Genomic DNA, 14,161 nt, shown 5'->3' on the forward strand with positions numbered 1-14,161 from the left:
AAGGTGGCCTGGTCTGATTAATCATGTTTTCTTTTACGTCATGTGTATGGCCAGGCGCATGTGCGTTGCTTACCTGGGAACACATGGCACCAGGATGCACTATGAGAAGAAGGCAAGCCGGCAGAGGCAGTGTGCTGCTGTGGGCAATGTTCTGCTGGGAAACCTTGGGTCCTGCCCTCCATGTGGATGTTACTTTGACACGTACCACCTACCTAAGCATTGTTGCAGACCATGTACACAACGCTTCTGGTGTCTGTGGCTTCTTTCAGCAGGATAATGTGCCCTGCCACAAAGCAAAAATGGCAGAGAAATGGCTTGAGGTGCACAAGAAGTTTGAGATGTTGGCTTGGCCTCCAAATTCCTCAGGTCTCAATCCAATCGAGCATCTGTGGGATGAGCTGAACAGACAAGTCTGATGGAGGCCCCACCTGGCAACTTACAGAACTTAAAGGATCTGCAGCTAACATCTTGGTGCCAGATACCATAGCACTCCTTCAAGTGTCTAGTGGAATCCCTAGACGGGTCAGGGTTGTTTTGGCAGCAAAATGGGAACCAACACAATTTTTATAATCATAGTAGGTCATAATGTTATGCCTGGTTGGTGTATATTGTGCAAGATTAATGTCAAGTGGGAGATTTAGTAGTGTTTAATCTTTTGCTATGTTAGTTTAGTGCATTCTGCTTAAACTTTACATTTCTTAACTTAAAAAATCTGGTTGTAACTGGTTGCTTCAATTTGTAACATTTTAAGAACAAGACCAGATAACATTGAACAAACAATATATTAAAGTTAATAATGTTTGTTGATAACTTTGAGAGAACCTTGCCAGATGGTTAGCTAAAGTTCTGAGAATGTTCCCTTCTATCCGGGACTGCACTTCTACCCTGGACATAACAGACGTCTAACTGCGATGGTGATACACTTTTAGCTAAAGCAACATTTTGCTTCTTGCACTTCTTGCCCTACAAAAAAATCTTAGTTTTCATTAAGGAAATTAAGAAAGCTTCCTTCTGTAAAGAGTACATATTTGGTAAGCAGTTTTGAGTGCAGTGGAAACGGAAGCACTATAATATTATACAACAGGAAGTTCCGATCCTCAAATTTGATTGACTGAGCAATGTTCTAAGATTGATGAAATACAGTCCAACAGCATTACAACCTTTCACTGTTTGTATCAGTGTTTTATTCTGAGCCTCAGTGGTGGGGATTTTTAGTCACTTTTTAAGGTTTTGCTTATGCCAGTGAAATATTTCCTTTACCATTCCTTAACATTGACATAACCAATATTTTTTTTTTTAACTGGATGTTTTAAATGACCAGAGGACATTCAAAAAATATCATTTTGGGAACGTTAGCAAAACCTACTAAGAACATTTTTTTTGGTCGCTCAAATGTTGTGAGTGTGTCTCATCAGGCAATCAAAAGTTCTACACATGCTTGTGTCTTTCATGTCGACTTGAACAATTGGGTTAAATACCAGGATTTGGGAAACGCATGCAATACATAAGTGCTTATATATAAAGACCACAATCCCATAGATATGGCAGACATATTAAAAGTAATATGCATTTTTCGAACACAATCCGTTCTTACGGGTGAGTCATATAATCATTCACTCAGATGATTTGTTCAAACACTTTAACGAAACACATGGAGTTGCATGGAGACTAGACCGATTCTTCTGTGCTTTTTCGTAAGCGTATTCAAAATTAGAAAATAGACAAAGTAACCGGCTATATTGTATTTTAAATTTTCAAGTTTGTTGATCTGTAGTGTATAATTTTTGTTGAACTGTAGTATAAAATTAAAGGTGCTGTATGTAATTGTATGATTAAAGCATTAAAAATACCATAATATTTTTGCAGATTAGAACAAGTTTTCTCTGAAAAACAACAATGCCACATCCAGTTATTCTCCTTTGAAATGTGCTTTCTGTGTTGGAATGTCTGTTTTTGTTTTGATCCGTGTGATCCCGCCCGCTGCCAATTTACCCAATAGTACTTTGACAACCCAGATTGCCAGTTGGCAGAAAACAATTGTAGCCATAGAAACCAGCAAACAAACTGGGGCAGAGATCATATATTCTACACGACCCAAAAAGCCTCAGAAGCCATGTAAAAATCTCTGAAAAAGGGAGCATATTAAAATGTGGAATACCCATTTGCATTTGGTCAATTCCATTTGGTCTTGTTGCATGTCAGCAATCTGGCAACCCGTGTGAGCGCCTGTGTCGAGTCTGACCGTGGAGATCCATTTTTGTGACACCACTGAAGCGTGATGTTGTGACGCTTCCCCTCATTTGTGCATTGATGGGCGTTCCCCAAGTTTACCACTATGGTAAACTTTTGAGCTTTTGAGCCAGCAGGGAATGAAAAACAAACGACTCGTGAGAGACTTCCCCCAGTCTCCATGTGCTCTACTTCCATTGGATAGTTGCGTCACGTTAAACAGATTCATTTGAATAAAGATGGGAATCGGTCAAATGCAGCGCTGCCTTCCTGGAATGCTATGCGGGCGCGTTAAAGTCGCTTGACGTCACCCATAGGGATAAAGTGGAGCGCGGCGCGACAGAAGTATTGCATGGACAAGTGGATCTGCACCTTGAGGAGGAGTGTGTGGGAGAAACAACCCTTTCCAATATTTAGAATTTAGACTGCAGTACCCATTTCAACCCCTAGCCGTCAAAATGACATACTGTACCTTTAATATCACACTTGTGCCATGCTGTTGGTTTGAATATCAGCAATGATGTGGTTACTTGCAGCTTTGTGTACTGTAATTGGTGCTTAACTCACAGTATATAAGTTAAGATATAAAAAATTGCTTTTCCTTAAGGTGAAGGTGATGCTTTATCTTAGGGACATCATTAAACAGTCAAAGTCTCATTTTGTTTGCAGTATTTGAGGCCTTTGTGTTTGCTTTCATTTTATTTTCTGCTTTTGGCTTTCTTTCTTTTTCAGCATTTATTGCTTTACTATGAGCTTTGGAGGCAGAACAGCATCCTCCCACTCCATGGCAACACGCCTCTCTGGAGCTAATACAGGATCCTTAATATGGAGGTTAAGCCCCTCAGAGAGGTTTAGGTTACAGAGATGTGATTCATTCACACTCCTCTTGCTGTTTCGTTTCCTTTGCTTTATTTGAACCATCCTCCTCCCTTTTGCTGTTTGGGTATAATTTGGTTTTTCTCAGATAACATGGATTGTTGAGATATAATTCAACTGATAGGTACACAAGACCATTATGACAACATGGCCCTGATATTATAAAACTACAGGTGTAATTCAAGCATGCTGATGCAGGTAAGAACCCTTGAGCACGGTAACACAGCAAGTACCATCAACCATAGCGGATTTAACAAACACACAGTCTTTGATCACAATGTCAGTAATCCTGAATGGCCCCTGCTGGAAAGGAATTTATTGTGCCTGCTTACAGCATGAGTGCACTAGCTTCAACAACATTTAAGACACACAGCAGGACAAAAAAATGGGTACTTTACCTTGTTTGCTTGCTTGCTTGCTTTTGTTAGAGTGACCTATGTATAAGATATTCTAGTTTTACTCAATACATGAACATCTTTAGAATGATTCAGGGTTTTTATGTTGTTTTCCTGAGTGTGTCGTTAGATACTAATGTCGCAAGAATCGGTGGATTTAAAAGAAATGAAAGATATGCAGATATGGTGCAAAGTTCTTGTAAAGGGAGGTCAGTTGAATAAGACTAAATGTATTAGTGGTGCATGGGGTTAATAATGCGAACAAATCCCAAAGAATTAAACTTTGACTTTGTAACTCACTTAAATATCATAATATATGATAATATTTCCAGAATATAATTTGAATGGCTTGTTGATGAAATATGTGCTCTTACTTTTTTATGTGATTACATGTAGGTTACAATGAAGAAGAAGGAAAAAAAAGGTGGCCTTCAAGTAAAGGAGTAACGCAAGCCAAATGTAAAATATCAAATATTTGGGCAACATGCCAAGTTTCACAGTCACTTATCTTAATACTATTGTATACTGTTGTATTTATTAAAGGTGCACTATTTAGTATTTTTGCAGTAAAATATCCAAAAACCACTAGGCAAGTGTTATATATGTTCAGTTGAGTTCTTACAATGATGATCCCAAATGTTTCTAACTATTTGTAAATTGTGAGAAAAATGTTTTTAACTAAGGAGCCGGGACTGTCGCCTGTCAATTGCGTTAAATCTGCGTTACCCTCGGATTCCGGTTTTATTTGGCAGAAACGTTTTATTCTTAGCAGTGTGAATAATTGTCACAGCAGCCGCTGAGTGAAAGCAAAGAGTAATGTCATAACATAATTTTAAACACAATTAAATGCATCTAATATGATAAACAGAGCTGCGCTACCTCACACTCATGGCGCCGGTGACTGTGTCCCGTCATAATAAAAGTCCCGCTGCTCGCGAGGCGTGTGTTTGTGTAACAATTGCTACAGTGGCCTTGCTCAGCTCCTTCAGCACTCAATCCTGTTCTGCTTCACACAACAGTAACGTTATTAATCACATCCATCCACCGATTCCTTATCAACGACTGTGAGGTGAAGACCACATGTCCCAAGATTCTGAGCTCAAACTTTGCGTCATCAAACTACGCTTTTGTTTTTAAAAGGCACCCTTTAGCGGACGGAAAAATGACAGTGCAGCTTTAATATCTTGAATTCTTTTTTTAGTTTACGTTTTAGTCGTTTTAGTTTTTCTATTTAGTTATAATGTAATTTTAGCACTTGCAATGCAATATTACTAATAGATTTTTTAAGCTATTAATTATATTTTATTTCAACTTAATTTTAGATTTAATAGTTTTAGTTATAACAATAACAACCCTGGTGTTAGCAACTCCATAGCAACAGCAACCGGCAAACCCTTACCATTTTTATAAAAATATATATTTTTTTAAATGTAACATTTTGTTTTTCAATTCTGGCGAATATTTACCATTGTAACCTTATCAGCCAGACAACAAATGGTAGAATGCTGTGTGTTTACCAGTTTCATCTTGTCTCCAAAAAGCTGACTGACTCATTCTAAATTCAGTCCTAAAGAAACCAGCAGTAGCCCGGATGAAACCAAAACAACTCTGAGACATCCGAAGCCCATAAATCATGCACCAGTAGGGTGACGATGCCTCATTTAACATTATTTTGTATTACAAAAGTAGCTTCCAACAGGTACACATTACTGGAACAGAAGGGACAACAACATTGTGCAATCCTAAATGAGGGGACCCAGGGTTTTCAAGAGCTCTCTAGTCTGCCTGGGACTTTTGGGGCTTTTGGGGCGTGCGATTCCTGTTGATGGATTCTGGGATGTTACCATGGCTCATCGTTGTTTTAAAAGCAGGATGTGGGCCCACCGAGGACTGCCAAGATCCCTGGGTTGGCGAGGCTGAATGAGCAGAGGGTGACTGCCTCGCTCGGCATGCTGGGAAAGAACATTATCATGCAGATAAACTGGAAAAAAGCTCCTTGTCTGGAGTTCTGGAACTCCATATGGGAATCTCACACTCAACAGGATGGAAAACTAAGAGCCCAGCACCAGGCAGTTCTCAACATGTTCAGGGGTAAAGAGCATTTCATTTTTCAAATTAAATTAATTCTTATTACATAAATCACATAAATACTTTGGGGGTTCTGAGAGCGTATGTGGTGAGGTTTTGTTGTGATTTTTATATTATATTGAAATAAAATATTTAGTATTCTCTCCAAAGGCAAGCCAAAGTCATTAGCATCTAAATTAATAATTATTAAAAACAAATTAACATAAAATAATACATTTATATATTTAAATAAAAATATTGTTTTGCCGTTTTTGTAATTTTATACAACATCGGCTGTGTCCCTTACACAGGTCCATTTACATTTTTCTCTCCCTTTCTCTCTCTTCTTTCTTTTACCATTCAAAAAACTACTAACCATTATCATCAGGCATTCAGTACTTACATGTCCTCATTGTATAAGGCATATAGGCAACCTGATGAATTCAGAATACTCAAGACATTTGGGGAAACCGATTACCTCAAATCATTTACGTAAACTCAACGATTAAGTTAATAAAACTTTAGATTTTTATTTTGCAGTTTGTTTGCATCAAATCATATGAACTCAAACCTGTATGTTTAAGTCCTAGTTAGCAACAACACACTAATATGAGACTATCTCTATATACTTGCATGTAGAGTTAACCAACATACAGTAAATTGATTTAATAATAATAATAATAATAATAATGCGTTCGATTTATATAGCGCTTTTCAAGGCACTCAAAGAGCTTTACATAGAAGGGGGGAATCTCCTCAACCTCCACCAATGTGCAGCATCCACCTGGATGATGCGACGGCAGCCATATTGCGCCAGAACGCCCACCACACACCAGCTGATTGGTGGAGAGGAGACCGAGTGATGAAGCCAATCAGGATATGGGGATTATTAGGAGGCCATGATGGACAGGGGCCAATGGGCAAATTTGGCCAGGATGCCAGGGTTACACCCCTACTCTTTTTCCGAAAGACATCCTGGGATTTTTAATGACCACAGAGAGTCAGGACCTCGGTTTAACGTCTCATCCGAAAGACGGGATTTGCATCCTCGGCCCCGACCGCATGTTCACCACGATGGTGACCCTACAAAACAGAAACCCCTGTAAATCCCAGCATAACAGAACATTAAACGCTAACACATATCTCCCTATAATAATCTTTTTCAAAAACACACAAAATCACAATTAATTTCAACATTTATTCTCCTTATAGCAAAAGCATGCTGGGAACTATAAATCTGCTGCAACTCAGTCAGCTTAAGTTCAGAGTAATACAATCAGATTTTGAGTTCATGTAACTTTTTATCAAGTACAATCAACTTTCAGTAATATACCAATTCTCTTTAATTAATTTAAACCGTTCTGTTTTACAGTGCAAAGAACATGTTTTAATATCATATCTCCAATGGGTCATCCTTACTTCAATTTGGCTGTTATTTTAAAATGTGTACAATTTCCCTTTTTTCGGGCTGTCCCTGTATTACTTGTTCACAGGAAGTGGTAAATGTGTGATGTGGCACAACTGAGGCATGACCAATATTGCTCTTTAACTAACATCAACATGCTACTGGTTATCTGGAAGGTGTGGCTCTTTTCCTTCCCTTTTTTCTTTCTCTTTCCACCCCGTTGCAAACGTGTCCCTTCTCTCAGGTCACCTGTTAGTGTGGGAACGGATGTGATCAAGCCACAGAAAGTTCTCCACCCATAGCCTGCCCTGCTCACAAAGATAATGTTATATTGTATGAATGGCCCTTTAATTATCCTCTTACCATAATGTTTAGCAGTAATTAATTAAAGTGCAACAAATTCATCACCACAAAGTGTTTTAAATAACAACATGACGTATATATTGCATCTTGAATGAATACCAAATTGTGATGGGAAAGTTATGTTGGTAGATTAACATCTGATTATTTGTGAACAATATCACACTTACTTATTAGAAGTTCACATGTATAAAGTTGTTTGGAAGCATTTTTGTTAGTTACTTACGGGCTACTTACACAAAACCATTTTCTACTAAAAAATGTTTATGCATTTTGGCTGTTCCTTTATACGACAATAGTGGTTTAGAAATCTGAAAATGTCTATCGTCTATCAATTAAATCATACCGTGACCCCTCGATACAGTGTTTTTCGTCATTTTCGTGTGTGAGAATCACGATTGTTTTGAGAACAGTGTCTACATGGAAGTTTTTTAAACTTTTAGTTTTTTTACCTTGTTGTCGTATAAACATATTCTTAGAAGGACTGTAAAAAGGACTGGTATTACCATTTTTTGTATATGTAGTATAGTAATCAGTGTTGGGGGAAGTTACTTTTTAAAGTAATTTGTTACAATATTGCGTTACTCCCTTAAAAACAAATTACATGACTTAGTTACTTTTTATGGAAAGTAATGTGTTGTTACTTTTGTGTTACTTTTTCTGACTGGCTGAGGCCTTGCTGGTGTTTTTTATTTATTTTTATTTACTATGTTAATAATAATGTTAATAATTAACATTATGATAATGTTAATGATAATGTTAATAATTCAAATGAAATTTACTCAATACATCAAAAAAGTAATCTGATTACATAATGCACATTTCTTGTAATCTGTTACCCTCAACACAGCTAAAAATAAGCACCATAGCATTATAGCAACATGCATTAGCATTTAATACCATCACTTTTAAAATACTTCAAAGAAAATGCTACATCATTACAATAAACTTAATGCATTCCCTTTCATAAAATGTAAAGTATTTTTTTTAAGTAAAGTATTTTTTTGACTTACACTCTGCATTTGCATGTTAAAAGTCTCTGGGGATATGAAAAATAGTTTTGTGGTAAAAACAGAAGTTATATTGGAACTGGCAAAGGGTGTGGTTCAGTAAAACTGTTTGTCACATTGGTTGTGCCCTCAGTATGTCTTCAGTAAGCATGGGAAAAGCAAAATGGCTTTGGGTCACTGAGAGTTTAAAATCAACAACACTCCTCCCATTATGGCTGCATTGGTGACACTAGGATGGTATACAGTCTTCAAGCTTTTGGGAGATAAAACATATCTGTTATTTACTGTTATTTTTGACTAACAATAGTTAGCTGTTCTTGATCGTGAGAGTGTTCAATATTGACTTATTTAGTATTTGCATTCACTGAGCTTCCTCCAACTTCCATTCAAGAGAAATCTGCTAACAGACTCATTAAGCATTAAAGACAGACTGGCAATGGTCTGAAGCCTTGAATCAGCATTAGTGACACCTGGACCTGCACTGTAAAATGTTTATATTTATGTCGTCTTTGTGTTGCTGGCAAAGCAGCAGTTCTTATTAGATGCTTATTATGATATATGTTGGCATGTTGGAGAAAAGCAACGAACAAATTAGCACAATACGAGAATTTCCTTAGCTTACTTCAACATCCTTCCTGGTTATACCATCTCTTTAAGTCTAAGCACAACCTGTGCTATCTAAAAGAGGATACACATTCTTGCATAAGTAAAGCACATTGTTAAGCTTTGATTGGCATAAATTAAGATTATTCGTATTAGCCTTCATGCAGTTCTTGGTAATGTTAAGACCTTTTATCTGACTCGCTTAAGAGACATATGGATGAACTCTTAAGAAGAAACATTGTTTAAAAAGAGTTGTGCTAAGAATTTTAAAGGTGATGTGAGTACTTTAATGTGAACGGTTGATGGCAATACAGACACTACGATTTTTCCATAGAATAAACAGAATAGCAGAGATTCATTTCGGATAGATGTTTAAAAATCATATCAATATTTGTGGAAATATTGTGCAGATTAGTGTCTCTATTATGCGCGCATATTTTTTCTTTTTAACGTGGGATGTGCTGATAACAGCAGGTGTGTGTGTGTGTGTGTGTGTGTGTGTGTGTGTGTGTGTGTGTGTGTGTGTGTGTGTGTGTGTCGGTATAGCTGCTCATTTTCAGTGGTATGACTAACAGCTACAGACTGTTGATGTGCCTGTATTGGCATAAAATAAGTTTTATATCTATAACACAGACTAGGAAAACAAATACATACATGCCTGTTTTATTGTGAATTGTAAATTATGTACATCAGCGATCAAAGTCCTTAGTCTTTGCAGCAAGTGAGATATGCTTTAAAGGTTTAAAAGACCACCAGTGGCTATTGCTCATTCTTATAACAAAATACTTGTTTTTATGTTTTACTTTGATAGGCCTACTTGTAATCCAATGCTAAACGACTAAGAACTCATTTTTCATAGATATTTTGCAATAGATTTGATGTTCACACTAACATTATTTTATAGCCAGGCTTATATTGTGCATGGTCTCTGGTCTAGAGAACAGTTCCTCCTGGCTCCCTCAGGGGTCTTGTTACTCTCTTGTCGTTCATTATTCATGTGCACAGACCTGAAATGCTCCGACAGGAGACCGTAGGCCAGGGGCGAGTCAATCCAAACCAAAAACAACACACATTTTGTGAATTTTGCTTGCACAGCTGTAGAATTAGAGAGACTTGTGGGATTAACAAAATGCTAGTGTTCAACTAGCCCCAGGTTTTAACCTGTTTAAAGAACAAAGTTACAATATGAAGAAAACTAGAACTGACCCATCTTATTAAGAATCACTATTATAAGAACCATTTTAAAAGGAGACATCTAGGACCAGAGTTACTAAAAAGGGCAAATTAGCGTGAGAGCTCAATACCAAAATAGCAGTGGAACGTTTTGCGCATGATCTACTGCTGCCGCACAAATTAAAGAACACAGACATAACCTGATAATTTCCACAATGACCAACACAATATACCAAGAGCAGCGCAAATTAGCGTCTTTTTGGCGGTGAGTAATGGCGCAAACCTTACACTCTTAAAAACAACCCAAGTTGGGTTGAAAATGCACCGACCCAACAATTGGGTTGTTTTAACCCAATGGTTGAGTTGTTCTTACCCAGCAATTGGGTTGTCTTAAGCAACATTTAACCCAACCACTGGGTTAAAACAACTCAACCACTGGGTTAAAACAACTCAACCATTGGGTTAAAACAACTCAATTGTTGGGTCGGTGCATTTTCAACCCAACTTGGGTTGTTTTTAACCCAGCATTTTTTAGAGTGTAGTAAATCTCCTTGTGTAAATGATGATTTAAATAATCTCCTTCCATAAGTTTTGCGTCTGAAAGGGAAACTACTACAAATGCATTTGCAATAAGGTAAACGCAAAAATAACCCTGTTCACGCCTTTTCAGCACACATTTTTCACTATGTCTTTGGGTAAATCCGAACACGAGGCTTTTAACACCAAAAGAGGGTTTGCACTGGTGCAAACTGTTAGTAAATCTCAAGTCAAGTCAAAGTTTGAATGTGATGAGCTCGTAATCATGACTTCAGAAGTGGGAAGTAGGACATTTTCGATAGGAAGTGAAGGCAGCTTAATACTGCCATCCTGTACTCTGAAATAACCTACTTCCAAATTCTTAAAGGGATAGTTCACCCAAAAAGGAAAATTAGCCCATGATTTACTCACCCTCATGTCATCCTAGGTGTATATGACGTTCTGTTTTCAGACGGATAAAAGTTGAGTTCTGGTTATAAACTCTGGTTATAATAAAGTTAAAAAAGTCCTGGTTAATCCAAGCTTTATAATGGCAGGGATTGTTGCTCTGTTTTTGAAGTCCACAAAAATGCATCTATCTGTCAAATAATGTGCTTCGCATGGCTCCGGGGGTTTAATAAATCCCTTTAGAAGTGAATTTATGTGTTTGTGTAAGAAAAATATCCATATTTAAAACTTTATAAAGTAACGTTTCGGCCAATTGCCTACCGTATTCAGTTTATGGAAAAAGTATTGAAAGTGTCTTTGTAGTTCAAAGGCTTAAACTACCAGACGTTGCAAACGCATCTTGAACTCCGAGAAGGCACTTTCAACACTTTTCCACAGAAGGCGATCGGCCTGAACTTTAATTAAAAAGGTTTTAAATATGGATATTTTTCTTACACAAATGCAACAATTTGCTTCAGAAGGCCTTTATTCTCCCGGGGCCGTGTGGAGCACGTTATTTGACGTACAGATGCATTTTTATGGACTTCAAAAACAGAGCAACAATCCCTGCCATTTTAAAGCTTGGATTAGCCAGGACTTTTTCATATCACCATTTGTTCATCTGAATTATGTCATATACACCTAGGATGTCTTGAGGGTGAGTAAATCATGGGCTAATTATCATTTTTGGGTGAACTATCCCTTTAATTTGTGATTACGAGCTTGTCGCAAGTGCTTTGTTGTCAGAAAGAACAGGTATCATGGAGGACACCAGGTTTATTCTTTCCTGTTAATTGGGAAATTCTTATTAAAGCCAAAATGATATTTACCCTCCCTTATTCCTTAACCGCTATCAGCTTGCTGACGATTCTGGAAATTCGGTCAAATATAGGATATTTTCGCTATATGCCTAATACATACAATATGCTTCAAATGATTATATGTATAAATAAATATGCACTGCTTTAACAACAAAACAAGGCAATGCAGCCAAGCGCTTGTGGGAAAAAAAGTTAGAATAAGGATAACGGTCACAGCAGTAATCACTCTCCCTTCCACCAGTGTTTAAAGTTTGTGAACAGCATATTTCGTGAACTTTGTTATCAAAATTATCCCGCAACTTTTCAGGGGTTAATACGACTTGAGAGGGCATTCATGTTGAATTTTGATACGTAACTTTATGGAGTCCTATGTTTGGAAAAGCATTATTTGCGATATCCTTCATGTCCATAAACTTCAGGATGAGCTATGTTGCAGTTTAATATACTGTTTCCTACACACTATCAATAATAATAGTGATTCTTACTTTAGCAAACACCACTAAATGTAAAATGATGGAGCAATCACATCAAAATGTTTCCTGGAAACGTGACAAGTGTGGGTGGATCTATTTTGGTTCCTCTATTTAGGACATGTTTTTAAGAGTCATGGAGTGAATAATTGCTGTTATACGACTGTGAGTGTGTGAGCTGACCCCTCCGTTAATGAGATTGTCATCAGGTCTATTCTACAGAGCTTTCATAGGAGGCATGCACAAATTAAAGAGAAAGACTTCACTGCAGCCTAGTTACTATTTCAGAAAGACTTTAGATGTGAAGAACATGATAGGAACTTTCCAACACACGCCAACCTGTGCAGACTGAAGCCTTTATGTGTTGCTAAATAAGGTGATTCACCTTAAGCGCTTTTACCCTATAGAGCCTGTGCCATATTTCATACATACATTTCAAAGGATCTATATGATCAAAACATGAAACTATTGAAACTGAAAAAAACTGTTGTGCACAATCTACTATATATATGCTTTAGTCCTCTGATTGATTCTAGCATGTAAAAGACTTGTACAACTGTCCACCTACTTCAGATTGTAGTACATGTATGTGCTGTGAAATCTTTTAATGATTTTTATAAAGTAAATGTTAGAATAATTTTCATATTGTTAGTAATATATCAAGATGAACACTTACTTGATTATCCATTGCATTGCATTATATGTTTTGCCCCTCACTTTTTTTTTTTAAACTAAGCAAGTTTATGTACACTAAGTAGTCTGCTATGTTTTTATAAAGATCTCATTGCTTACTTTTCGGCCATAGCTATATCAGCAGCTGCACTAAAGTGCATATTTTCGCTCAGTTTGGGTCTCTTAATGAAATTGGGGTTTTTTTTTTTTTTTTTTTTTTGGCTTGCTCCCCAAGTATGAGCTCCATATTCTCCTATAAATGCCTGATGCATCAAATATTTTTTATAATATGAAAACCCATATGCACACCATTTTTTTGTTCCTTCTTTTTCTTGACCTTTACTGGTTGTATGTTGAGGTTAAAACTGTGAACACAACCCTGTTACATATCACCAATTTATCTCCTAAATCACCACGGTTTGGCTCTCAAGATGCTCCGTCTTGACCGTCGCTCGAAACATGCTTGGCATATTTACCACACACATCTCTCTCATTCTGACACTCGCACAGGAGATTATGAAATCATCCTGTTGATGAAACTTGGCCTGGGTGGTGTGGGCTCCCACACACACTCGACTTGGTGCAGTGAGTAGAAGCGGTCCATTGCCTCTCGCCTCTCTGCTCAGGCTCAAGCTGACAGTGGGCTTTACGTTCGCCCAGGGCGGGGAAGACAGTCCGAACGTTGATTTAATTTTACAGTATAGTTACTGCTCAGTCGCTTAAGCAAGAGAGGATAAGACGGAATGGCCTTTCCTGACATCACGGATGACATAAAAGAACTCGTGCGTGAGGAGGCAGAGGACGTCTTTGATGATGACGGTAGGGTCACACTGGGACGGGGTGGGAAGTTTAGGCCGTGGTTGTGGGTGAATCCTGTGGAGATGTGGTTTTTGTGTGTCATATCTCAACATAATACAGAATGTGTCGAGTGGGCGTTCTTGTATAACTCCTGGTTGTGTTGAAGTCCAAAGATCTGTCTGATAACTGAGATATATTATGATTTGAGCATGTACAGCTGCGCCCGTAAAACTAAAACAATGCAGCCGTTTGGCATTTTAGAACGTAGTGCATGATCAGACATGTTCATATGAGTGATATCTGCCGTTTGAGCGGAGGA

At 37.6% G+C, this 14,161-nt stretch overlaps 1 protein-coding gene across 2 annotated transcripts in view; it reads left to right on the forward strand.

Moving 5' to 3' along the window:
• The first annotated feature begins 5,527 nt into the window (after nucleotides 1–5,527).
• ripor2 (RHO family interacting cell polarization regulator 2) overlaps nucleotides 5,528–14,161 on the forward strand; it is a 66,235-nt gene continuing 57,601 nt past the window's right edge. Inside the window, exon 1 of one of the 2 annotated variants that reach the window (XM_067424924.1) lies at nucleotides 5,528–5,591. In XM_067424924.1, the coding sequence (XP_067281025.1) occupies nucleotides 5,582–5,591 (10 nt within the window). In that variant the 5' untranslated portion in view covers nucleotides 5,528–5,581. Of the gene's footprint in view, nucleotides 5,592–13,610; nucleotides 13,864–14,161 lie in introns of those variants that run through there. The other variant, XM_067424923.1, reaches the window with a different exon arrangement.

This window comes from Pseudorasbora parva, chromosome 19, assembly GCF_024679245.1.
Source record: "Pseudorasbora parva isolate DD20220531a chromosome 19, ASM2467924v1, whole genome shotgun sequence".
In the NCBI taxonomy this organism is placed as follows: Eukaryota; Metazoa; Chordata; class Actinopteri; order Cypriniformes; family Gobionidae; genus Pseudorasbora; species Pseudorasbora parva.